General features: G+C 43.6%; 1 protein-coding gene across 6 annotated transcripts in view; it reads right to left on the bottom strand.

Moving 5' to 3' along the window:
• The window catches only part of SIK3 (SIK family kinase 3), a 257,677-nt gene that overhangs the window by 17,320 nt on the left and 213,246 nt on the right, over positions 1 to 27,111 (bottom strand). For 3 of the 6 annotated variants that reach the window (XM_070473545.1, XM_070473547.1, XM_020902604.2), the window contains exons 7-15: positions 12,882 to 13,000; positions 12,225 to 12,335; positions 11,876 to 12,019; positions 11,393 to 11,470; positions 10,861 to 10,970; positions 9,345 to 9,498; positions 8,985 to 9,140; positions 5,815 to 5,885; positions 3,444 to 3,587 (exon numbers count right to left, since the gene is read on the bottom strand). In XM_070473545.1, coding sequence (XP_070329646.1) covers positions 3,444 to 3,587; positions 5,815 to 5,885; positions 8,985 to 9,140; positions 9,345 to 9,498; positions 10,861 to 10,970; positions 11,393 to 11,470; positions 11,876 to 12,019; positions 12,225 to 12,335; positions 12,882 to 13,000 — 1,087 coding nt within the window. Of the gene's footprint in view, positions 1 to 3,443; positions 3,588 to 5,814; positions 5,886 to 8,984; positions 9,141 to 9,344; positions 9,499 to 10,860; positions 10,971 to 11,392; positions 11,471 to 11,875; positions 12,020 to 12,224; positions 12,336 to 12,881; positions 13,001 to 23,121; positions 23,214 to 27,111 lie in introns of those variants that run through there. The other 3 variants (XM_070473546.1, XM_070473548.1, XM_070473549.1) reach the window with 2 other exon arrangements.

Genomic DNA, 27,111 nt, shown 5'->3' with positions numbered 1-27,111 from the left:
CAGTAGCCCTCAAGCCCAGCTGTATAGGAACTCCTCCTTTTACAGTCATGTCTCTATCTAGTGCCTTTAGAAACCTAGAACAAACCTACTCATGTGACCTAAAGTTTTCCCTGAATAGTAACCTCTGTATGACCGACCAGAGGGAAACTAGAGTCAACTTTGGGGTCAAAGGTCTGGCCTGGAATTCATAGGTTTTTTTATGCTAGAAAATGCAAGGTGGAGCTTAAAGTGGGGAAACGGGACCACTGATCCCCAGATGGAGATAGCCCATCCTTAAGAAATGTGGGCCTGAAGATCCTGCACATACCTGGTCAACGCAAATAAGGTTATCTGCTGTGAAAGGTAACTTCTCAGAGCAGTGGCACCCTCCCAACCTGCTAATGAAAGAGGAATCATGTGCATTACCTTCAAAATGACCCCACTGCTCAATAAGAACAAAGCCAGTGTCTTATAGAAAGAAAGGAATGCCTAAGACAGCATGAGAGTTAGAAGCTAACACCTATACTCGTTACCTAATCAGAAAGAGATGTTTATGGGTTGAAGTCAGCAGATAAAAGACTGCCAAGGCAGCATTCCAGCAGCTGATGGAAAGGATCAGGGTTTCAGGTCCAGGGCAGAGATGACATCACACTGAGCTGTGGGTGAAATGATGCACCACCTTGCCAGTTACTCATTCTGAACAGAAGCGGAACCAAGGCTAAGAAAGCGGGTGAACAAGCCAATTAAAGTGCAGCAGACAGGGAGGGTCTAGGAGGGGCTGATGAGTGTGCGGAGGAGTTAAAAGAGTTCTGGCAGCAGGGAAAAGCCCTCTACCCTCTAATGATGGCTCCTGTCTCAGACTCCACCTGAAGCTTGACACAGCAGTGAGCTGATGAAATGAACACAACATGTATCTGGGTTCGGTAACACGAAAGACAAATGAGTTTGGAAGACACACTCCAGAAACAGTGATCATGGGAGCTGGTCTCAGGGGTATTTCCTCAATATTTCTTATTTCTGTTTGTACTTCAGGTGTTTGGAGTTAAAGCAAGCAGGTACTATTTTCTCCTAGAATTTGATTCTTACACTTTCAGTATTTTCTGATGATGGACACATTGCTGATTCACTCAGAAAGCTGTGTTCTTCGAGGAGTTAATTAGTCTGTACAAAACACATTCTCTCCCATCCCAGGTCCAGGTATTTCATGACTTTTCCAGAAGATCAGGTTGTGAACAGACTGACATCCTGGGCGGCCCAGCACAGGAGCTTCAGAGGAATAGTTCTTAGGTAGCTGCTCATTTTGGAAGCACTGACAGTATCAATTCTGCTTTATTTTTATTAGCAATCACATTCAAACTCAGGACAGCCTCATGTCAGGCTGATATGCCCACTATACTCTTCAAACAGGGACTTGGCTCCCCACCTAGATAAAATCCATCTTGTGTTAGTTAGGGATTTTTTTTGTTAATTACACTTGTTTTTTTTTTTTTTTTAGTTTATAAATTACACAATTCCAGTATTACACACTCAGACCCCTCTTCTGTCTTCGTGTTGGACTTCATCTACGATACCCCAGAAGAACAGACATATCGGCTGTTCGTGTGTCATTTCCTCCAGCAAATGAAAGGAATTCAATAATCTCTCCAGGCCACCCATTTTCAGTGTTTGATAGCCTTGGAAAGTTTCTCTTTTGCCCTGAAGACTTGCTTTACTCTCTTGTGTCACCATGTTTTTATAGCAACTCCATGGAGACGTGCTGAGTTCGCATAAACACCACACCTTACACAATCTGTCACTCACAGAGTATTCATTCCAGTTCAAACTGGCTTGACCACAGGGAACCCTTGAAACACTCTACCAAGAGTGTTCACACAGAAACAGACAGTAGACAGATCTCCAGCAGGCAAGGCCTTGACAATGACCAGGCGGCGTGGAAACCACACAAATGGAGCTGTGGGCCAGTGTGGCCTTCCTTTAGTAATAGGTGTAAACACGGTATCAGGTCAGTGATAAAGGCAGACTGTGGTGGTGTGCTGTCTTCATGCTTGCCCCATAAGAACATGGCCTGAGGGGCACCTGAATCAAACAAGGATTAAACCCAAAGGACTGAAACTAAACAATAGAGCCTGACAAAGCCTGAAAAACTAAGTGTGGGGCTGTCAAGGAAGGAAAGATAGCAACAGGTAAAAATAGAGCAATAAAGAGTCTATCAGGTAACAGTATAGAGCTCAGAGTTATTGAGAAATCATAGAAAATGTACGGGCAGCTAATCATCACCCAAAGTGATGTAGAACTGTAACAGTAAGGTTCCTGAGAGATTCTCCTTAGAAAAATACTGTCTGTACCATCAGAGTTTTATTTGATAAATGTCATTCATGCTACTCCTAACAGACCATTTGTACCATATTATTTATGGTCATTTATGAAAGCTTATCTTTCTTCTTTCTGAGTTCCAACGTGGCACTAATGATGTTTCAGTTTGCTCAGAGGTCACCTGTCTCTGCTGATTACCTATGATGCCCAGTGAGTAACAAGACACAATAAAAACACTGTGTCAAGCTTGCCAGTGTGAGTCTGGCTGCAAGACTGAGTAACAACACATTTATAAACTTAATTTCCTCAGAATGTGCTTTCCAAACTTCCCAAGTAAGGCTGCTCTTCACTGTCCACCCAAAAAGACTGAAAACAAACAAACAAACAAACAAACAAGTTCTAGTAACTAGTGGTGGCTTTGAAAGTGTGGCCTGTGAGCTTGGGGACAGCTTTGGAAAGGACTAAGCTAAGATTTTTGGTCATCACAGAGTTCACAGAAGATAACTGCCTTCTTAATCCAGCAAGGTGTCACTCCCCTCGGTCCTAGGCTTACTTGAACTCAATTTTGTGAAGTTCTCTTGGCAAGGAAGGCTACACTTGTTTTTATGTCTTTAAGAGAACATGAATTATAAATTCATCAGAGACCTACTAGAAGATTCTGCGGTCAGAATACTGCAAGGATGACGTTCAAGCACAACACTCAAAGGATGCCATGTCTCCGCTCTACCACTCACAAAGGAATGTGTTTTCCCCCATCCAAGCTCCTCATTCAGGGGTCACATGATAAGAAATGCTCATCCTTCTGATGGTGATGGGTTATTAAAAGTCAAGCCTACTGATGTGGTCACAAATCCTATCTCCAGCTGGTCTTCTGAGAGCTTCACCCACTTGCAGGTCTCAAGTTCAGTTTCATCTATGAGTCAATGCCTAGAGTCATGAGGATCAACTGCAGGCAATAAACACGTCTACAAGGTAATGGGAAAGAAGTGTCGCTCATGGCCCTGGGTACGGCGGAGTCAAGGAGCTGAGAAGACGTGAAGTGCGGGATGCCGTTTAAAGCCACGATGCTAGTCATCATGTCTGCAAGACTAGCCAGAAGGGGCCTGTCCGCTGGGCCTCCAGGCGCTCCCACGGCTCACGTGGCTACTCACCGATGCTGATCAGGTACCAGGTGAGGGGGCCAGACCCGGGAACGGAAAGGCTGCTGTCCTAGCTGCCGCTGTAGGTCCGGCGGGATCTCAGCTGTAGGGTTGGTCATGGCCAGTGTATGCCTTTTGGACCTATTTGCCAAGTACCTGCAACAAGCAGGAGCACATTTCATAGTAAAAAAGACAGACAGGAATACTCCTCAGCAAGAAGCATTAGAAGTTAATCCAAAGCACTCAGAATGAAGTGGCGCCAGGGCACAGAAAGGGTGCAATGGCCAACAGACTCCTGACTGGATGGAAGTGAGACACGCCCCAGAAGGCCAACAAAAGCTGGCTGCCCACTGAAACGGCTCAGTGTTGGACCTAAGAGTAGCCGTTAAGAGAAGAGAGAAAACAGATGTTGCTCACGAAGTAGATCAATTTTCCTGACTTCATTCCATTCAGGAGAAGAATGTATTTTCTGCTGGTTAACTTTGTTCCTTGGTTTCCCTTCACATTTCCAAAACACAAGTCAGAGGAAATGAGCCCTAAGGACTGTTCCCAGAGATGAGCCAAGAGAGAGATTCAGACAGGCTTTGTGTATGTCTCCTGAGGCCACTGGCCCCCAGGGTTTGAGGCTGACCTCGCTACAAATCATGGAAAAAGATCTTTTTGCATGGGGCTAAGTGAGTTCTGACACCAACCCTTTTCTAATGCCCCAAGACTGTAACTCCATCGTCAGAGAAGAAAAACTGATGCTGTCCCCAGGGGACCAACATTCTCTAAAGGATGAAGAAATCAAACCACATGAAATGTTTAGAACTGTTTTCTAGGTGAAAAAAAGGCAAGGCAAGAAAAGAGAAGTTTCAAAAGCTGAAGAGTTCACAAGTTGATGACTTCTATTCTGAAGGTCTTTTTAGATCCACCACTAATACCATTAATAACGCATTGGTCCCCCATGGTCTGGATGGTGACTTCCTTCACCACTGCTGCTCTTCTTGGGCATGAATAAAAGAAACGTTATTCCTTCTATGACATCAAAAGGGACGGGCATTTTACCCTTTAAATGTTGGTCTTTAAAGAAGAAAGGAGGAGCTGGAGAAAGTAAAATGTAAGACAAAGAAGATAAAATGAAATACTGCTAATTCAAGTAGGAAGGCAGTAAGTTTCCTAATTTCTCTTCATGACTCCAACAGGGCCCATATGCAACTTAATACACCCTGTGATCGGCAACCTATCGAAATAATAACATCAGGAAAGAAAGAAAGTCAACACGATTCTTCTATTGGCTATTCTGTAGAAGGAGCTTGCCCACCTGCCAACACCCCTGTTCTCTCCACTGTTCTTTCCACACAGGACCAGCTTCTTTTTGGATAGTAGCTCTCACGCAGAGCTACTAGCGGGTAGAGAAAGAACACTGACCAGCAACCATCTGATTAAGAGGTCTTGTTTCATCCATTCTTAACTATTTTGCCCATTTCAGCTAAAACCAGTTAACAGACTAGAGAGTAATTAGTGGTATGTAAACTTGCCAGAGGGTAGGTAAGCCATTAGTGGTTTAATATCCATTTGATAAAAACACCCAAAGTTTCCCCAAGAGCCCATGAAAACCATTTTATTTCAACTTCCCTCAAGGGAAAAAACATATAATCTTGAAGAACACCTGTATTTCTGGGAAAATACATGCTGGATTCTGATCAACCCCCACCCTCCCCCCAAAATAAGAAAATCAACTCCCACAAGGGGTCATGCATGAAGCTGAGGACCACGGCTAAAGCAACTGAGGTCAAATGAACAGTACAGCATGCCTGATGGTCACTGCCGTTTTCTGTGAATTAGGCATCTCTGCAAACAATGGATATTTGCATCTGTCCCTGGACCGAATCCCATATTCTTTTTTCAATATCTCTTTGTTGATACAAGGGGATGGCAGAAACACAGCAAACAGTACAAGAGGTATTCATTCTCCTGGAAAGGAAGAGTCCATGCCAGAGGTCCATGGCCAGACTAGCTAGGATCACTGTCATCCCAAATCTCGAATTCCTTTTCAGTAACAGTTCTTGGCAGGTAGGAGCAGGCTTTGTGCCTTGTGAATACTATCAGAGTTGCAATATGAAGGCGGGGGGCAAGGAAGGAAGGAGGGAGGAGAGAAAAAGTTCTTATGGTTATTGCTGTCACTTAGGGGACTTCCAATGGTGCTTACAGAAATGACATTTTCTGGGTAGTCTTCCGTTACTTCCGTGTGGGGAGGAACATGCCATCTGGCTTGAGCAAAGAGACCACACAAATGTTGAAGCTGCACTGGACCACCTCCTTGGGCAGAGGTGACCTTTCGTTGGTCGCAGGGGGAGCCTGCCCAAGGACGCTCTGCAAGCACTGCCAGATGCCACATTACCTCTGCACAGCTTCCTGATCTGGCTCCCCATCCGAGCTCTCCTCGTCCACAGGGGTGACTGCTGGCACTGCCTGAGGAAAGACAGGAAGGAAAAGCTCAAAGCGGTGCTTCTTCCGCAGCAGCTCTTACTCTGGACACTGGGCTCGGGGCAGGCCTCTCGGGTACTTTTTTCTAATCTGCAAAGCTTTTCTAGGATCCCTGGGTTATAAAGAACATTCATAGACCTTTCAATTGTCCCACTTTTACCTTGCTCAGTTGATTTTAATTTCTTCCTCTGATTCATCTTCCTTCATTCATTTATTCATCCAATAAATAAGTTGAATGCCCACTATGTTCCAGGATAAAATGTGAATTAGTAAAGTTCTTGCCCCTGTTTAACAGTCCAGTGGAGGACAGAGATAGGCAAACAGACAAAAGGACAAAATAGCATGAACCAGTCATGGGTGTGTGGGAACTGAGCAGGGCATCTTAGAGGACATGGCCCCGAACCTGAGACCTGAAGGACGAGTAGGAACTAGTCTGGCAAAAAAGGAAAGGGGTTGCAAGCGTCTAAGGTTTCTAGGCCAAGAGAGAAGAGAAGGCTCACGGGTGTTTGAAGACCTGAGAATATAGTAGGAGTTTGTTTACCTGGAATGACTAGGAACTGATTTGTTGTTTCATGTTAAAGTTTCTTCCAGACTTTAGATGTCCTTAACACCAGAAAAGCATACTGGTTTTCTAAAAGTCCACTGTAGCACATAATATATAACTGTGAAGTTACAATTCAATGCTTTAAAATCACTGTCACCCACCAAAACATGTATGTGAAATGAGGACCACCGCAATATTCATGCATTACGGTGACTCTTCCTGTCTGCCTGTGGGCTGGGACACGGTATAGCCCTGACAGCTACTCACAGCCTGGGGCTCCCAGAACCACCATGCCTCAAGCACTGAAGCAAAAATCACACTTCCGTTATTACAAAAGAGCATTTTTTAATGGACGGTAATTGTAAAACAAAACAAAGTTTTGGGATAATTCCATTGTCTGAATGTTTCTAGGGTTTCCAGAATGCTGATTATGGTTCTGTGAGGCTGGAGGGAACAGGGTTATACAGGAAGTGGCTCTAGACAAGGCGGGAGAGGAGCCCTGTGGCCAATTATAAATGGCCTTGAATACCACATGAAGAACTTTATTTTGAGGAAAGGCAGTGGTGAATCACTAAAGATTTTAAGTGGGGACATGATGTTACAAGATTTATATTTTAGAAAGCTGGCCTGCTTTAGTTGCAGCGTGAAAATGTCGGGTGACAAGGATGAGGAGACAAGCCTAGAACCAGGAAGCCCGTTTGGCAGCCATTGTGTTAATCCAGGCAGAGGATGACAGTAGCCTGAGTGAGGGAAAAGGCAGTGGAGATGGGACAGAAGATACTTACTTTACAGGCATGGCATAACTGTTTTGATGTGGGGAGGGAAGGGAGAGGGAAGAATTAAAGAGAAAACCCAATTTCCTAGCTTGTCTAACCAGGGGAGTGATGGTGCCATTCCCTGTCACCCAGAGAGAGACACAGGTTTCACAGCATCGGGACGTGTTCATATAAGGGCATGCTGAATTAAAATGGTGAGGCTGTGCCGAGTAACCAACTAGATCTGTGCAGTTGGTAATCACATAGATAGAAGTGCAGGGCCCAGAAGAGCACTGTGGGCTGGAGAATCTCTCAGTGACAGAAATAGGGAAGTGGACAGGATCCCTCAAAGAGTCCGTAAAATGAAATGGAAACAGAACCTCAGACAGAACTGTGGGTTTCCAGGAAAAAGAAGAAAGGGAACCTGAGAAGGGGAGCTAGGAGGAAAACACAAAGAATAGGGTAAAGGAAGACCATTTTTTCAAGGAGAAAAATGGTCAGCAGTAACTAATACAGTTGGGAAGTCCAAAAAGATAAAGATGAAAAATGTCCACTGGAAGTTTCTTAGTGACCTTGGCAAAAACAGTTACAGTGGACAGAGTAAGTCACTGCACCTCCCATAAAGCTGTTCTGGACTCTTCCAAATCTACATTGACCTGGCCTTTTCCTAAGTGCTTCTGCCATCTACAGGTCCATGGTCTTCACTCCAGCACTTCATCACATTGGTCTTCTATTGTTACTCCAACACTTCACATATGTGGATTGCATCTTCCTATTAGAGTATAAGCTCAATGAGGCCAGGAACTGTAAATATCAATTCTTCCCTTTTCCCAACAGCCATGTTACTGGCACAATGGACCTGCGTCAGTCTACAAACTGTTTCATTACTGATCTAAGATAAGGTAGGTAAAATAACAGAGAGTAATATTTATAAACTTTTATAGCAACTTAACGGAGTAATTTTTTCTGTTGAACCAAATAAAATTTAGCCTTGTAGTTCATATGTTTTAAAATTTAATTTTTTTGATAATAGGGAAAACAAGGTCCTCAAATTAGAGAGACACCTTAAGAAGCACTGCCCTGAAACACCCAGTGAGGGCTGTGGATATAATTAGCACTCAACCTTAATATAGTATGAGATTTAATGGGTGAATAAATGAATGAAAGAATGAATCCACCTATAGCAGGAAAATAATCAGAAATAAACAGAAACCAGGGGAAGAAAAGAATCTTTGAATGTGACCATCATACTAAAAAACATGGGTTTGAGAGATGCCAACTGCCAGTTTAGAAGCCAAATCATCAAGGGATCCAGGTGGCACCAAAAGTGTGAGGTATGTCAATCAAAGGAGGAAGAGCTGGTGAGAAGGTAAACCTGGAAACCAGTCTAAAAGGCAATTAAGCCCAGAGAAAACTATTAGCTTCCACTGCCCTCTGGCATGGAAATGTGATCTGCGGGAAGGCTGGGTCTGAGGCTATGACTCCCTGACTTGAAGCGGGCAGGGTTGCAGCTGCCCTTTACTCGAGTGTCTACAACAGGCTCCCCAAAGATGAATCCCTCCAGAGGCAGGATGCAATACGGAAATTATTCAGTTAAGTGAAGAAGCTAACCAAAAATTAAGTTTGGAAAATTCTACTAGCCTGAAAAAAGTGGAAATGACACTGAGCACTGCATGTTGAGGGAAAGAAGAAATTCAGACATTTATGTTGGAGAGACCCTGAGTTCCAAAACCTCTTTATCAAAAGCCTTTGAGAAAGCAAGCAGGGCTTCACGCTGCCACTCACTGGTGTCATGGTGACAAGAGGGGAGGGTCCCCGTGGGCGCTTCAGCAGCTGCTGGGCATGGAGTTGAATGTTGGCACCTCCATCTGATGCCCTCCGGCCAAGGGGCCCCATTCCGTTCAGCAGCTGCAGGGTAGGCGGCTGTAACAGAGACTGCTCCTGCAGGAGGAGAGGGGGAGGGACGGTTTGGTGAGGTGGGGGGAAAGGAGGAGAGAAGACAGCAGTACTCCAGTCTACTGAAAGGAAGGGATCCCACGATGGTGACATAGACAAGAGAAAGCATCCTTCTAAGGACACCCTGAAATCCTGAGGATGGTCTCTGATGAGCTCTCTGGGGGCAAGCCCTCTCCCACATCTGGGTACCTTGTATTCCAGCTGCCCGGTTGGCTGCAGATTTTGCATGGGCAACAGGTTGTGCATGAAGTTCATGTTCGGGGCCACTTGCAGGAAGGGAGCCTGCGGGTTGACTCCAGGAAAGCCAGGCAGCAGCTTCTGCAGATCTTCCATGACCTCCGTGCTGACAGGAAACAGGACGATGGAGAAGTCTGGTCACAATTCTCCCTCACAACCTAGAGCCTCAAACTGAGGACACTGCTAAATTCCACACGGTTTAGTTTATCTTTCTACCTTCCTCCTAAATTTGTACTTCTCTCCAAGGTCCCAGAGCGAGCAGAAGTGTGTGGAGCCAGGTGTGTGGAACCTGGCTCTCTGCCATTTTGCTATCTGTGCCTGGGGGATGACCATTCTGCACTGACCACTCATGTAAAACCAACAGCTCTGCGCCAACAGGAAACACTGGCCCCCATCCAGTTCAGGTCTCCGAGACCTGGAGGTGAACAGCAAGTAAGGGAGGACACGGGCCGTCCACTCAAACAATGGCTGCCCAAAGTAGCAGCTGATTCAGTGGGGAAAGAATGCTGTCAGCACCACCAGGGCTGATGGGCAGATAAGCCGTGGACGGGCAGGGCTGTGGAGCTCCGACAGAGGGCTGTATGGCACACTTTAAAATAAGAGCTCTTTCCACTAACAGGGTGACACAGGATTCCACCCTCCGAAGCTAACATTGTCTTCAGAGCCAGAATGCTCCCCTATTGCCTGTTTCATTGTAGGCTGAGAACGTGAAGCAAGCAAACCAGTAAGCAGGAGAGGCTCTTTTGGAAATGACTCAAAGAAAAAAGAAACCAGCTTTGCTCCAAGCTGAACTCTCAAGAGGACCTTTGCCACAACCTTTTCTTCCCGACTCAGGGGAAGAAATGACCAGAAAAGTGGTACGGCTATTTTTAATGGTTAGAATCTTCAAGTGTTGAACAAAAACCGAGAGAGCTGGCCTTCAGTCCACTTCTCCAGTGTGCGGGCAGCAGGGGACACAATGAAGGACTGTTTGGGGAAAACACTTTGGAAACTGGTACTTATTCAGCATATTTTTGGACTTTTGTTCACATAATTTTTTTCACTGAATTTAAATTTTTTTACATCTATAAATTCTATCCTGCTGCTTGTCCTCACTTCTTAGATGAATCTTCTATTAGAATATATGGCAAAAAACATCTCTAAAAGCTGTCAAACACAGATGCATTTTCAGGGGTACTTTTATGTGGCTTAGATCAGAAGACCTCAGTCTTTGCGGGAAAGACATGCTATGCTCTTCACCAAAGTACTGTCACTGCCTGGCACCATGGCGGCTTTCAGCCCACCCTCCACTAGTGACAGCTCTGTGATCCTCAAGTCCAATCAGGTCTGATCTACCAGGGAGCCTGAAGAGGTTAACCACGTGTCTCGGCCACTGAATCAGATCTCACCTGGGAGATAAAATGAAGTAGGGAAATCGTGCCACGGGAGGAACTCAAAGTCAGATGGAAATCTCCTGCCAGACACTCACCGGGGGTCGGCCACTCCCACTGTGTGCCTCCTCATGGATAGATAGCGGACCAGCGCTTCAGGGGAAGGCTCTTCACCCTCGTCACTGTCCACGTTCACCGCCCCGTCCGGCTGAGGTGAGGGAAGCGCGAAAATCAGAAACAAGAGGGAGTGAGAAACAAGAAGGAAGGAAAGGGGACTTCCCAGGTGGCCCAGTGGCTAAAATCTGCCTGCCGGTGCAGGGACACGGGGTCAGACTCCTGGTCCAGGAAGATCTCACGTGCTGCGGGGCAACTCCCGAGCCAGGGCTCTAGAGCCCGTGCTCCGCAACAGAAGCAGCCACCACAACGAGACGCCCGCCCACCGCCATGAAGAGCAGCCCCCACTTGCCGCAACCAGAGAAAGCCCGAGCGGCAACGAAGACCCAGCACAGACAAAAATAAATGAGGGAATGCATAAATAAGAAAATATATAGAAGCAGCTGTAAGGAAAGGCAACAAGGCTATGGGAAAGAAAGTAGGTTCAGCTGACAGCCACCAGGGGCCGCTACTTGCCTCCACGATTTGATTCTCTGGGTTGATGAGCTGCACCTGGGGGACGCTGATGTTCATAGTGGTACCCGCCTGCTCCGCCTGGAAAGCGGCACACATATGCGCTTTTAAACACCAGAGGAAAATCACAGAGGCTTTCAAAACATTCTTGATGGCTAAAGTCTATGTTTCTACTTCTGAGTTTTTGGTTCCTCTGCTCTTAAAAGCTACAAGGAAGTATTCTTTAGGGAAGACAGTCTCTCTCAATGATTTACTGTTTCTTAAAAAAAAAAAAAAAATTCCAACTATTGGCGTCTCTTCTGAGTGCTCTGTCAAAGAAAGGCCGAGTTCTTTGCTTGGCCTCTGACAGAGGAAGAGATGGTGGCCAGGAGGTGACGGGTAAGCAAGAGCAGGAACTTTTGTGAGCTGGTGTTAGATAGCGGTGGACAACCACCACCCCTCTCCACGTTACTAGTCCTGAATCTGGTCATTGGAGTTATCACCCACCTGGAGGTTGACTGGCGCCTGGAAGGCCATGGTTCGGGGCATGCCAGGAGGTACTCCAACACGCAGGGTTTTGTGTCTCTTATGCCGGTCACACAGCAGGCTGTAGATTGCACTATAGTGATCATAGGCATCTGATCTTAACGACTACCAAGAGAAAAGGGGAAAGAGCAAAAAACCCTGGTGAAACAGCACGTCCATGACCAAAACTCTTTTAAAAGTAATAGTAGAAGAGTAAAGCGCCTTATTTTCAAGGGGCAGAGGAAGAATGGGAGGAAAACAGGAAGAAGGATACATGGAAAAGATAGGACAGAGGGAACACAGCTACCCCTCTCTGCTCATTTAGGTATACCTGTAGTGTCCGTTCTTTGTCCAGTCCCATGTCTTCCATGGCTAAGAGGACATCCTCATTTAGAGGGTCCATCTGTCTTTCTTCCTTCAGCTGCTGGCATTCGGCTATTAACTGTAACAAAAAAAGGCAAGCTATCAAACTCCCAATTAACTACGTCAAGATGGCAGATCATATATAATGAACAAGCTGTTCCATGCTCCCTAGCTTGTGATATTTTTGGCCTTAGATGAAGCCTAAGCAAAAAAGCCCTGGGTACTCAGTTAGGAGCAGATAAGATGGCTAGGCCTCTATTTTCCTGAGCTCCTGGGGTACCTGGGATGGCTGCGATGATTTAAATAAAGGAACGCTGCAGGAGTTGTTGCACTGTGCACAGTGAGAGACAAGAGGAGGTGAACAATCCCATGGGAAGAGGCTGTACTGTCCCAAGACCCGGGAAGGGATCCGGATGTGAGGACATGCAGTCAGGAACTGGTATCACTATTCTGCAACAGCTCAGCCGGTTAAGCTTCCTTCTTGCTGGCTTCACTTGCTTCAGGATTACACAACAGCTTGCATCCAGGCCTGCCCTTCTAGGTCCTGGCCTGGTTACAATCTTATGCAAAAGAGCCTGCAGCAGCCCGAAGAGGCGTTCCCGGGGGCAAGTGGAGGCCTGCTCACCCTGTCAAAGTTGGGGTCTGCATCCCCTAGCTTCATCCACTTGTGCTTGCAGATCTGCTCCATGGAGAGGCGCTTGTTGGGGTCCAACACCAGCATGTGGCGGATCAGGTGCTCACATTCTGCAAGAGACACGGAGCCAGCCGTTAGTGCCAGTGAGGGAACAGGGGCAGGGTGAGCAGGTGGATTTCCTAGCTCCTGGCTTCTCATTTGTTTCTCTCACTTCGTGATCCTTACCTCTGCCATGGCTTACTCCAGAAGGGGCCAGGCAAAGGCAGGAAAAGGTGGAGGAGAGGGAAATTCAACTCTGGGCTGGGGGTGGAGGGAGTGATAGCTTCACTAAAAGTCAGATTTTAAAAAATCTGGGGATAATCCCTGGATTACATTTACTTATATTTTGTAGGGCCCCATTTACTGCAATTAAGTAAAAGTTTCAGTGTCTGAAGATATTCAGTGCCTTACAAAGTCCCCAAAATACAATCAGCTCCTTCCTCCTTTCTGCATTCTGATGTGCACACTAACGCTTCCAGTGTAGGGTCCCAGGTGTGGGGAGAAGACAGGCATGGAACCTCCCTACCGCACACCCTAATCCTTACTGATAATTTTCTCACATTCGAAGGGGCATACAACTGAGCTCTGAGCTAAAGAGATTCAGATCAGAGAGGTGTTTCTCTGGGAGCTCATGTCGCAGAATACACTGCAAAAAGAAATGCTCCAAAACCAAGATGCCTGTATTCTGATTTCAAAACCACCCTCTATTTCTAAGTGTTCTCATCTGTAACTTGAGTGTACTAATGATAATGTGGGGGTAGCACTTGTGATGAAAGTGAACCTAGATACTGATGATGATAAAACAGCAGTATGGAATTCTGCTGAATACTTCACACATATTTTGATCTCATTTAATCCTCACAGCAATCCTAGGAGGAAGAAACAATCATCATTCCCACTTTGGAGACGTTAAAAATTAGGCACAGAGAAGTCAAAAAACTTGTTGAAGACCACTTAATAGGTTAGATTTCAAACCAGACAGTTTCTTTGGTTGGTGCTCTGAATCACACCCCATCTCACCCAGAACCCGAAGGATAAAGTCTGAAGTCCTCTGACCTCACCTCTGGCCACAGGCCCTCGGCTCCCTGAGCTCCAGTGGCACCGGCTTCCTTTCTAGTCTGTGCATGAGCTTATCACGTTCCCACCAACGCCATTTACACTCGCCGTACCCTAGTCAGGACGGCTGCTCCCCAACCCTCACGTGGCTGGCTCCCTGTCATTCAGGAAAGAACTTAAACATCAACTTTCTCAGAAAGATTTCTCCTGGCCACCTCATCAACCTCAAGGAGGCATCCAGTCATGTCCTATGACATCACACTAATTTCCTTCACACTGACTTCTTTGTGAAATCACCTATTTATTGCTTATTGTCTAACCCCCTGCCCCGTGAGGCCTTTTTTATTGCTGTTTTCAGTATCGAACCTGCAATGCCAAAGATGATGATTTTACCTAATAGGAGCTGAATAAATAGCTGCTGAATATATGTGAATAAGTAAACATTTATTGAAACTAATCAAACAAGACTGTATGTGAGCAAATGCTTTTAAAAACTATAGAATTCTCCATAAGATACAAGATTGTCTGTTTCCATTTTACTACAGCTGTCCTGAAAAAAAAAAAAAAACTGACCAGAGATAGTAACAACAGCAATATTAAAGAGACTTTAATAAATGAAAAGACTTTTTATATACAAGGTACTGTGCTCACCAACTTTATTTCATTTAATCTTAACAACCCTATATTAGACACTGTTATCAGCCCCATTTATAAAAGAATAAACAAGTTAACATCATCAACCATTGCTATGTTACAGTGGAGTGAGGACTTGAGAGCTATGCTCTTATCCTATTTTCACGTGGATACAAACCGTGTGATATATTTTCCCTGAATAAATTCAACTCTGAAACCTCACAATTTCTGCACCATTTGGCAAATATCATTCTATGTCACCATCATGAAAGAAATACAAAGAGTAATTAAGACAAATTCCTCAATTTTTAAATTTATTCTAACTTGAAAAAAAATAAAACAAAGCCTCTATATCAAAATGATTTTATGGCAGTCATCGATTTGTTCCAGCTTTATGATTAAAAGCATATTCAAATGCAGTATGGTTCTCAAAGTCTGTAGTTCCTATATTCCTATAAAATACATGTCATTTACAGCATTAAGCTTTTATGAAAATTATGTCTCCAGAGTAAGCAAGGCTAGAATCCACAATTGCAGCATCTGTGTGGAAGACAAGTATCATCACCACATACCTTTACGGTCTGCAATTACCTGAGAGGAAAAAAAATGTTCTTGATTTAGAAAGCTGCTGAAACTAAAGACCCGGGTGTACAGAGAAGGCCTGGGCCTGATTCCAAAGCTGTGAAATTATCATTCGGACCACTAGATGGCACTCTAACTGTTCTGTTTTCTTTTGGCTTTCATATAGTGTCTAGTGCATTAGTCCTGAATCAGATGACTAATGCTGAATGATGTTCAGTTATAGGCTTGCTTTAAAACATAATTTTAAAGGCATTTTCTTAAAAACAAACAAAATTTAACACCTTTGTAACAAGTCCTGAGTGGAAGATATATCTGGTTCAATTTCAGGATCTTGAAACCTCTTTTCAGTCATCCTTAACTATTAGTTGGTTTCAGATGCCTTGAAAAATCTCCAGAAAAATGCAAACAAGAATTTGTACACAAAATTTTGCATCTACCTTTCAGTCCATTCAAGGAGCCCACAGACCCTGTGTCACAGATTCCCCAGGTCCCAGGCTGAGGGGCCTGTAGACATCTTGTTGCAGTGGCAACAACTGACGGACACAAACTCACATCTGTGTTCCCTACATGCTACCAGCACCCAAAGGAGCAGAAATCTCACACTCTTCACATGCTGCACAGATGGCAAAATATGACAAAATGCGGAAAGCCAGGGTATTATTATCTACTCGTGTTTCCTAAGCATCACATATAGCTCAGGAAATAATGTTCAAACTAGACTGGAAGGCACCGTTCTACATAAAACATGGAAAGAGGGTGAAAGCAGAGAATAAATGCTCTCAGACCTAATAATACAACTAACCACTGGACAGTCCATTAAAGTGAATGGAAAGAAAATAGGGCCCCAGATTAAAGAAGACAAAACATCAACTTGCCCAGATGCCAGAGAAAACTGCATTTTAATGTCAAAAACGGCTCCATCGCTTATTCCTCCTCAAAGGGCAGCCTTTGCTACCGAATGGAGTGGAAGCCCTGCAGCAGCGCAGGCGCTCTGCCTGTGCCAGAGGGGGCTGCTTCAGAGCTGCTCTCTCGGCTCCTCGCGAGCTCAGGGCAGCGCCGGCCCCAGGGAAACCCGAGGCCACCAGAAAGGGGACGAGAGGATGCCCAGCTCAGGCCCTGCCCCACGGTGCTGGCAGGCATGTGGATGGCTTTGTGGAGAGCGGGCTCCTGTATGGGCAGGGTCCTGAAATGGGAATTACGTTCAGACCGCTTCCTCAAGTTGTAATTCCTTCTGAGGCCAGGTCTTTAACATCTTTTTCCTTTTTTGACCTTGATGATAAACAGCTTTCTCTAAGAGGTTGAAAGTATTCAGTCTGAAGGGGAGAAAAAATAAAGGATGAAGAAGGGGGAGTTTAAAACCAACTTCAAATTCACCCAAGATACTTAGTAGAAGCTCTGTCTCTATTTCCAAGATAGAAGAAGAAATATCAATAGAATCACGTAAGAGAAAAGTTCCTGGTTAAAACTCTGAAAACATGCCACTGAAGGTTAAAAGCCATGAGGCTGATTCATCTGGGAGAAGAGAAGGTGCAGGCAGGAAGGGAACACCAAGCGCTCATCAGTATCTGAAGGGTATACGGAAGACAGACTGCGTTTGTACTGTGCTGCTCCAGGGCCCTGAATGTGCAATAATTAGAAGTAACAATTTCAATTCAGGAAAAATCTTTTCAATTATTAGAACTGATCCAAAGTACTAGATTAAGGTCCTAGGGATCTAAGGAGGGGCGCCTTAGGGAAGTGAGGCTGGGGGGTAGTAAAGCAGGCAAGGCCACACAGCTGATTTTACTCAATTTATACATTTGTATACTGAGTAAGGTTTCACTTTAACAGTTAAGTCCAGAAGCAACTGGATAGGATAAACTCTTTGGTCCCCTTCAACTCGAAAAAACCACGTAACTATGAAATGAGAAAATTTTGACCTGTGAAATAGTATCTTTATTGTCACTAGAAAATTTTCATTTAATGATTAATTTATATTGTATTTACATTACCTATGTAAAGTTTTAAAATGTATGGAGTCACTGGGATCCAACTCCTTAATTAATCTTGAATAATTAATGGGTGATGTTAAGCCCTTCTCAAGCCTGGCAAAAAAATCACTTTTTCCTCTTGCTCTTCTAGTATATCCAATCCCAATCTGAGAACACTAGGATTGAGCTCAGAAGCTACCATCCCACTGGCTTCTAAGCTGTCAATACTCAAGGCAGAAGTTACACTGCTCTTAAGAAAATAAATCCTTTCAGCAGACTCCTCTTCTGTTTCCATAACAGGCTGAGAGGTCTTCTTTGTTTTTGATTAGAAATGTCTAATCAGAGGCTGGCATTTGCGATGTCATTAGAAAGGGCCCCCAGTATTGGCGTGAGGAAGACGGGGGGTCCCTGGACGTCTCACTGAGCTCTGCATCACCAGGGCTTGCACAACACACAGTGTGAAATAGGTTCTCGGTGATGCCAGATGAAAGAAGCACTGGACAAGGCGACTGCTACAATTCCTCCTAACAGCCTTAATAACCTCACTCCAAGAACCCACAACAGAATAGGCATTCTCTGTGCTTCAAGCTGGAAAAACCAGCCAACTGTCATTTTACAGCACATTAAAATGTGGCACTGTCTGGGGGCAAGAGCCTGGATCAGATGATTTCCAAGGCCTCCCCTTGTAGCTTTAGAGTCCACCGTCTCATTCACACAGAGGATACTTACTTACCAATCGTTTCTGAGGCTGCCCCGAGTAATGTGTAAATCAGATTACCACGTGAGGAGGCAGCTGCGTGTGATACAGCCATAGTCTAGGTTATGATACAACAAACCCAAACAGCTCTTGGCAGATCAGATCTTCTCCATAAACCCTGTGGATGTGTCTGAGAATATTAATATGTCTTTAGCCTCTTAAGAGAATGAAGTGAGAGAGAAGAGTGGAAAACAACATAAAGAAGGAGGGAATGGAAGAGTAATAGAGAAATTCTTTTAAAAATATTATTTAGTAATAATTACTAACATTTCTTGTGCACTATATAAGAGCTAGGCAGAGTGCTAATTAAAATAAATGAACCCTTGAAGTTAGCTCAAGCATCTAATTTACACATTCGGCCTTATTAGTACTATATCTATTATACAAATAGAGAAATGAAAAATCAGGTAAGTTAGGAAACTTGACCAGGTAATAAGAGGCAAAACTAGGATACAAATTCTGGTCAGTCTCATGTCAAAGCTAGAGCTTTTAACCCATATAATACCTAAATTAACTGCTGATATTTTAGGTAGCAGCCAGTATATCTTTATAAAAACATATCAAATCAATTTCATTCTTCCTCCAACAAATCAAATGCCATGTACTCTCCACAGGTTCCATCACGACAGAGTCACTTATAAGCCAAGTCCATAGAAAGCAGGCCAGGTAATAAATTCAGAAGGCTATGAACTAGTTGGGAGACAGTGTTGTGATGAACGGCAAGTTGCATTAGAATGAACGGAGAAGGCAGGGATGACAGTGAGGCTGAGATGTGCTACAGAAGAGCAAGCTTGGCTGACGTGCCCTGGTTGTCGCATGGTGATGGGGGTGGGGATGGAAGGCTGGCAACCACAGGCTTCCCCAATCGAGGAATCACAAACAGGCAGAAGGGGCAGGCAAAACTTCAGGGAACCGACCTTTAGAATCTTTAGGCTGGTTCTCTGATGGAGGAAATGCCAACTGTCCCTTAAGCCCTTCATGTGCTGCCAAAGAATGGGACATGACAAAGCAATCATTTTCAACTCTGTGGGCAGAGGAGTGGTCTGAAAGGAACTGAGTCATAGATTCTTTCTGACCACATAAAACTGCTTGGAGCTGGGGGAACAGAAGACATCTGTGTGCCAGGAGGCACGGGAAGAATGTGAGGAAGCAGCAGTTACCCAGGAAGTTCATGTTTCTTACAGGTGCTTGGAAGAGGGTATGGCGTGGTTTCTCACATCCTCTTTCCAGTCAATGCTAGACTCATCTGCTGTGTGCTCAGTCATGTATGACTCTTTAGCGACCCTGTGGACTGCATGTAGCCCACCAGACTCCTCTGTCCATGGGATTTTTCTGGCAAAAATACTGGAGTGAGTTGCCATTTCCTCCTCCAGGGGATCTTCCTGACTCAGGGATCGAACCCATGTCTCCCTCGTCTCCCGCACTGGCGGCAGACTCTTTACCCACTGAACCACCTGGGAAGCCCCTAGTCAGCCAATACCAAGTGTCTTCAAAGGTAACGCCAAAACATTTAGCCCGAGGGCTCTTTGTTTTCTATAATTTTAACCAACTTCTTAATAAATGTTTAATTCTCCAGAGCAATTCAAATTTCAAAGAGGGCTCTATTTTTCTCAAATCTCAAAAATTCAAAAAAGAAATAAAACTACCTAAAATGTCTGTTTCCATGAAAGTGAATTAACTTCATATTATTTTTAAAGTTAAATGGCAGTAATTTCTTGTGTTTTCAGAACAAGAATACAATGTGATGTACATCCTGATTCTATTATCCATTCACTTTGGCCAGCTCAAGTACCAGTCTGGGAGAGAACTGATACTATTATAACAAACAGAACAAGACTGATGACTGACCTGCAATGACAAATTCTCTATGGAGAAACATGGCTGTGGTAAGAGTTAAATACTGAATTAATAAATTAAGGCTTAAAAATTTTTTAAAAATCATAAGTATTTGTGCCAAATTCCTTTTTTTTTTTTTTGGTTTGAAGCTGGCCAGAGTTAGGAATCCTCACTCTGCTAGTGGACTGAGTCCTAGAAATAACATTCTTTAACATGCCCAAGGAAACCCCTGCCATGTTCTAGTAGTTCAGATGGTAAATAATCTGCCTGAAATGCAGGAGACTCAGGTTTGAATCCAGGGTTGGGAAGATCCTCCAGAGGAGGAAATGGCAACCCAATCCAGTATTCTTGAATGGATGATCCCATGGACAGAGAAGCTTGGCAGGCTGTAGTCCATAGGGTCACAAAGAGTCAGACATGACTGAGTGACTAACAGACACACAAGGAAACACCGTCACTGTCAGCTAAGGTCAAATCGACCTTTTGAAGTGACTGTTTTAAAATCTAAACAACGTAGACAAATGGTCTTGCAGTAAGGCATTTCTATGTATGAAGAACACATATTCACAATGAATATGCTATCCTATAGATGCATTTATGCACTGCATAAATGTTAAGTACAATCATACAAAATACAGGGGTTTTTTTGTTATTACAATGAAATTCTGTTATATTGGACAGGGCTAGAACAATGGTGTTGTAGGTATTAGAAGATTTTTACTCTTTAAAAATTAAATTTTGATACTTTCTTATCACAAGAGAGATACATAAACATTTCTAACTTTATTTAAAGTAATAGCCAATACTACAATTTTACACAATTAAAGAAACTAGATAATCTTGGAATTAACTCTAATGGAACTTACTTTATAATAATGTTGGCTGTTGTAAAATAGTTTACTCATAATAAACAAGCATTGAGATCAACTCCTCTAAAAGAAATGACACTGAGGAAAAAAATGTCCTGTTTTGAAATCAAATGTTTTTAGTTCTTTTGGGGAAAGAGAAGTGCGAGTCCCAGTACCAGAGAGTTCAGTAAAATTCCTACAAGCATGGCCCAACAGCAAGAGATCAGGCAAGGAAGTGGAGAGTCCTTTAAATACAAATTCTACCCCCAAACACTGGTTTCTGCAAATTACTGGAATGTTCTGGAATAGAGGAGAAGTTCCTTACATCTAAATCCTATGATGCCCTTTCTGTGGCTTGAAGAGTCGAAGGGAGATGACTTGGCACAATTTAGCAAATACTGGTGGGTGCAGATGAGGAAAGCTTCTGTTGGGAATCGGTAAATAGGCTGTAAGACTTTCTCTTTGAGTTTAACAAGTTTATCAACCTGAGACAGACTGAGGAGAAAACAACTGTCTCACCCATAGATCTCCATTTGTTAGAAAAATAACATCTATTTATTGATCTTTCCTTATTTTCAATTGTTTTTCTAGGTGGCTGAGACAGTGCCGGAATTAAGATTTAGAAATTAGGAGTCTCTGACGTAAGGGCTGGGGGAGGCTTACATTTACCTATAGCCCTGACCTTGAAAAGATCCCAGCATGTTCCACTGTTTACACTAGAAGCTGTCCAATGTGCAGGTCACATCTTTAAAATAAAAATTTGTCGCTTATACTATCTTACTATTCAAATATGTTTTAAGTCCTAATAGCAACCATTATAGTGGAAGAAAATTCTGGCTCACTTATACAGAATCCAATACACAGTACTTGATACTAACACTTTTTTTTTCCCCCTAAGTGATCCAGATGGGCAAAGATATCCATTCCAGAACTCTCTTGATACTTGGAATCATGTGTCAGAAATGTACTCATTGAGAATTAAAATACAATCAAAGACACCTTGGGTGGCTTCTGAAGCCAGCCTGCAAGGGCTCAAACAGCTCTGTCGCTGCCCGGCTGGGTGATGCTGGGTATGTTACTTAACCTTACCATGCCTCCATCGTCTTGTCTGCCAGGTGACAACAGGAGCCTACCTCATAGGGTTGTTTTAAATGTGAGATATCGACAGGCTAACGCAACAGTGTCTAGTACTGAGAAAGTGTTCAATGTCTGGCTGTTAGCTATTATCCAAACCTTCAGAGTCTTTCCATCTAGGACATATTCCCTTACTCTATTTTCCTGTATCAGGACGATGCAGTGAGGAGACAGTGTGCCTGAAAAGGATAATAATAAACGGGGCAGCACCCATATTTACCTCTTGGTTTTCTATTGTCTTAGGTGCAATCACAGGCAAGAGTACTGGAGTGGGTTGTCATTTCCTCCTCCAGGGAATCTTCCAGACCCAGGGATCAAACTGTGTCTCCTTCACCTCTTGCCTTGCAAGAGGATTCTTTACCTCTGAGCCACTGGGGAAGCCCCCCCTGAGTGTCAGAGTGTTCCTTAAAAAGGTATGGAAGAACTGCTCTGAGGACTCTTAGTCCTTGAGTATATGGAGACTGATGGGCGAGTTACTTTAATCTCCTGTCCCAATCCCTCTAAACAAAGTGCTTTTAGCCAAGCAAGATGTTGTGTGGTTCTTGATGAGTAAGTCCATCGGGGCCAAGTTGTTTGCATCTAAGTGGAAGCTTTTTGGCAGTAGCTGCACGGTAGTCTCCATCAGAAGCATTATGTAAGCCTGGGTCTTGCATTCTGAGTGATAAAATGCTTATGCAGTATTGCAATTAATTAAGTCACAAATGACGTTTAATCAATACGGACTCAAAAATATCATCCACAAGAGATCTCTATACACTTGCCGTCAGGGCAGTTTATTCCACTGTAAATTAATTTTCCTTCAGCTAAATAAATGACTGATCTTACTACATTTGCTAATAGGTGGTGTAACTGGTGAATAAGACAAACTAGGCTTTAATGTGGTTTTTAAAAATATACTGGTAGTGATTGAGCTTGATGCTGCAAATATTTACATTGCTGGCTTCCCTCAGTGGCAGTGGAAGTCAGAGAAAGTATTTGCGAACACACATGGCCAGGTCAGGTCTCACCTTCTGCAGGAACTCAAACAAACAAAACAAAATTCCTGTAATTTAGGCTCAGGGTTTCATTAATACCTAACTGGTCTCTGGGATGCTCTGCAAAGTTTAACCCAAAAACACCAGTCTATATCAAACATATTTTACTTAAGACATTGAAAGCCAACTTGATTGCAGATCAAACCCTTTTTGAACTAGAAATCACTTGACCTGGTCATTTATATAATAACCTATATAACAAAAGTACATAAAGCCAGTTAATAATTCAGATCATCAGTGAGTTACCGATCACTTTATTAACAATAATAAAATACAAAAGTCTGACAGAAGATTCTACAGGTAAGTGGTGATGATTCAATTTTTCATTAAAGAAAGACTTACTGAATGTTTACACCGTGCCAGTCACCTTTAAATTTTATGGAGGATGCTGCTGCACCTGTGAAACACAGTTCTGATACAAAGGACTCTGCACTCTAGGGGCGAGGAGAGGAAGACAGATACACAGTTACTGAACTAGGTGGTATGAAATCGACCCACCCCAAATAAATCCTTGTAAGTTTATACCCCTGTCATTCCAAACTGAAAGCATGTCTTTAGTATATGTCAGGATGTCCATGAGGGAAGTTTGTATCAAACAAACAAGACCAGGCCCAGAAATACCCACTAACTGCGAGGGTACTTCATGCCACACATTACTGACAATGCAGAGATGCTTAGAATTCTTGAACTAACTATATCCATCTGTATAGTATGGCCTCCCACACAGCTGTACATATTCTGGAATTCAACTTGGCTAGAAGAAGCTAGACGATGGGGCCTTCCCCACTCTGCCACCCAAGTGCCCACTTTAAAAAAACGGCACTGTTCTCTCAGATCATCCCACCTTGTCTTCTCCCATAGAGTCCAAAGGTCTGTTCTATACAGCATCGAAACATGTATATTATCAAGTGCGAAACGGATCGCCAGTCCAGGTTGGCTGCATGAGACAAGTGCTCGGGGCTGGTGCACTGGGATGACCCAGAGGAATGGGATGGGGAAGGAGGTGGGAGGGGGGTTCAGGATGGGGAACACATGTAAATCCATGGCTGATTCATGTCAATGTATGGCAAAAATCACTACAATATTGTAAAGTAATTAGCCTCCAACTAATAAAAATAAATGGAAAAAAAAAGAATTTTCCACATTTGTTATGATCCAAATAATCAAAGGCTTTAGCGTAGTCAATAAAGCAGAAGTAGATAAAAAAAAACAAAACAAAAAAAACCACGACACTGGTTCAGCTGGAGTTTCTAGACCCTTTTGGCAGGAAAATGGATAAACTCAGTTGAAGTCTACGACAACAGCCTGAGGGAAAAAACAAGGGCCCCATTCTTTAGGACTCCCCCAATTACATCATCTTCCGTAGCACAGTAACAGCAGACCCGACAGGCTGCAAAGTGGCTGGTTCCAGCCTCCAGATAAAGAACTCACTTTGGGTCTAATGAGGTACAATCATGCCCAGAAACTAGAGGTGTGAGCAGAAGAAGGACTCAGGGACAGACTCCAGGTTTCCTTTACATGAACTTGAGCCTTTCTGGTACCCGAAGGACTTCTAAGCCTAGAAAAGACAAAGCCATCTGCCGTGCCCATTTTCTCCCATGGCTTATCCTGACAGAAGTCTCTGAGGGGCCCGGGGTTTGGGCCTGTGATGGTGGGCAAGGCCAAGCACACGTCTGTCCCCGGGGGCAGAGAGAACACGCTGGTAGCATGGCAACTGTCCACTCATTTCCTAGACTGGGTTCTTGTTCCTTTCGGTACTTAATCTTACCAAAAAATGTTATTCCTATTTAGGGAATTACTTGTCCAGGATTCAAGACTGATCACGTTTAGGATAATTATATTGGTATTCTCTAAGTCTTTAAACTTTCCTGCTAACTTCTACCATGCTATAAATATTAGTTCTTTCTAAGTAGTGAAGATGTTGCACGGTTTATTTCTAAGTACTAACAGACTATGTGGCTGACGGTATAGTTAGCTATTCACCAGCATCCGCTGTCTGAAGCCACCTCTGGTAAGACTTGAGTGAAAATCTGCCGTGCTGTGGGGGTGGAGGGGAGAAGGGATCCAAGCTGCTCACAGGAAACACTGTGGACACTGGAAAAGCAGAGGAAGTGGTTTGTTTACCTCGCCCTTTCTTTGTAACAGTGTGGTGCAGTAGAACAAACACTGAGTTTGAGAACTGACTTAGTCATTTATCACCTGAGTGTCTTCAGGCAAGTTAACTCAACTTCTTCAAACGTCAGCTTCTCAAATTTTATTGGCAAAATGATAAACCCTATGTGCCAATACCAACTCCAGAGTATAATTCAGTTCAGTTCAGTTCAGTCGCTCAGTCGGGTCCAACTCTGCAACCTCTAGCTTAAATTCGATCAAGTACAGGAAACACTTTGTAAACTTGAAAGCCCTAAAGCAATGTAAATTATGGTTACTGATATTATTATTTGAATTATTTGGTAGTAAGAAACCCATGCATTCATGCATGTATTCATTCATTTAACAGACATTTACTGAGTGCCTACCAGGACCCATGCACTGTCCTAAGCCCAGGAATACAGCAGTGAACAAAAACAAAACCTTGTTACAGTCGAGAGGCAGTGAGGATGAGGGTAGGGACACAGTAAACAACGTCAGACAGTGGTGAATGCCATGAGAAAGCATGAGGCAGAGTTATGGAAAGGGAATGAGGAGGGCATCAAGAGAGGCCTCTCCAAGGAGACATTTAAGCAGAAACCTCAAGTGAGGTGAGGAAGCCATGCGAATATCTGAGGAAACAAGAATGCATGTGCTTGGCAAGTGTGAGAAACAGCAAAGACGCCGCTGTGACTGGAGCTCAGGGCCTAGAGCAAAGAAGAGTAGGAAATGAGATTAAAGACTGGGGCCCACCACAGTGCGCCTCATGTCGGCCATAATAATAATGTCTTTTGGAATGGTTTTCCAAGTGTAAATGAAAGCCACTGGAGGGTTTTAAGCAGAATTCTATTTACTTACTGTTTACTAAATCCTACCACATGCCAGATACTCTGCTAGGCTAGACACAACTGTGAAAAAAAAACATGTTTTGTCTTTACTTTCTCTAAGCTCACAGTCTGGTGTGGAAGACACAGAATGAAAGAAATTATTATAATGAAATGTTTGGGAAGTCCCATGAGAAAAGAAAGAATAGTAGACTAGATTCTCTAGATTCTTATTTCTATCACATCTAACTTCCTGCTCAGGAATACAGGAGTGGGTAGCATGGGGTGGGGGGAGAAGAAGCACCCAGAAGGAAGGAATTGATCCCCAAAACATAACTTTTTCAGGGAACTGGAAGGAACTTAGGGAGACCAGATGTAGAATGGGGTCTGGGGCTGAAGAGACAGGCAGGAGCCAGGTCACAGAGGTATTTCCATGCCAACCAGCAGTCACGTGACCAATCTAGTAAGTAATAATCAGCATTTTTAATGTAACAGAATAAAATACGTTAGAGTGCACTGCATATAGTAAAGACGAATTTTGCTTTTTTTTTTAAAAAATAAGAAAACTTGTGTTCAGCTGTATATATATATATGTATTTTCTACGTCTGTATTTTTTACTATGGTCATGGTCAAAAATGAAGTCAGTGCTCTAGCCATGTTAAGGAGTGAAAGTTAGCCTAGAGGAAATGATAAACTACTGAAAAGTTTAAGTTGGAAAATGATACAAGCAGATTTGTGTGCAAGCATGTGGGCTGTTTGTTTTGACATATATATTTTAGAAATGCTACTCGTGCAGCCGTGTGGAGACTGCATTAGAGAAGGATAAGGCTGGAGTCAGGCATCCATTTAATTGGCTGTTATTTAATCCAGGCAAGAGCCACTACAGAAGTGTCTATAGGGGTGGAGGGTTGGGTGTTCAGGGTCTGGTGAGTGAGCAGCTGTGGTGAGGAGTCAAGGCTGGTTTCTGTCTTGGTCAGACAGTGATACCATTCACTAAGGGAATACAGAGCAGAGCAAATCTAAGGAGGAGTTAAACTCAGTTTTGAAAATGTTTCCTCCAATGTGAGTTAGAGACATGCAAGTGAAGCTGATGCTAGCAACTGACTGGATATATAAGCCCCTCACCCCCAGAGGAGAGGTCTGGGCCAGAGAGTTAACTGAGTGTTAACTCGGGACATCATGGCAATGACGAAAGCCATGAGAGTGAGTAATATGCTCAGAAAGATGGTGTGAAGAGAAAAGATTTACAGGATGAGCAGAGAGAGAGACATCTGGCAGACAAGGTGCAGTCAGGGAGACAGGAGGAAAACTGGAGAAAGTCGTGTCTGAGAAGCAATGGAAAAAAAGTTACTTTTAAAAAGCAAGGAGTGGCTGATT

Source organism: Odocoileus virginianus, chromosome 10 (genome assembly GCF_023699985.2).
Source record: "Odocoileus virginianus isolate 20LAN1187 ecotype Illinois chromosome 10, Ovbor_1.2, whole genome shotgun sequence".
NCBI classification, from domain to species: domain Eukaryota; kingdom Metazoa; phylum Chordata; class Mammalia; order Artiodactyla; family Cervidae; genus Odocoileus; species Odocoileus virginianus.
Note: the sequence above shows the minus strand (reverse complement) of the source record. Positions and strands in the feature narration are given on the sequence as shown.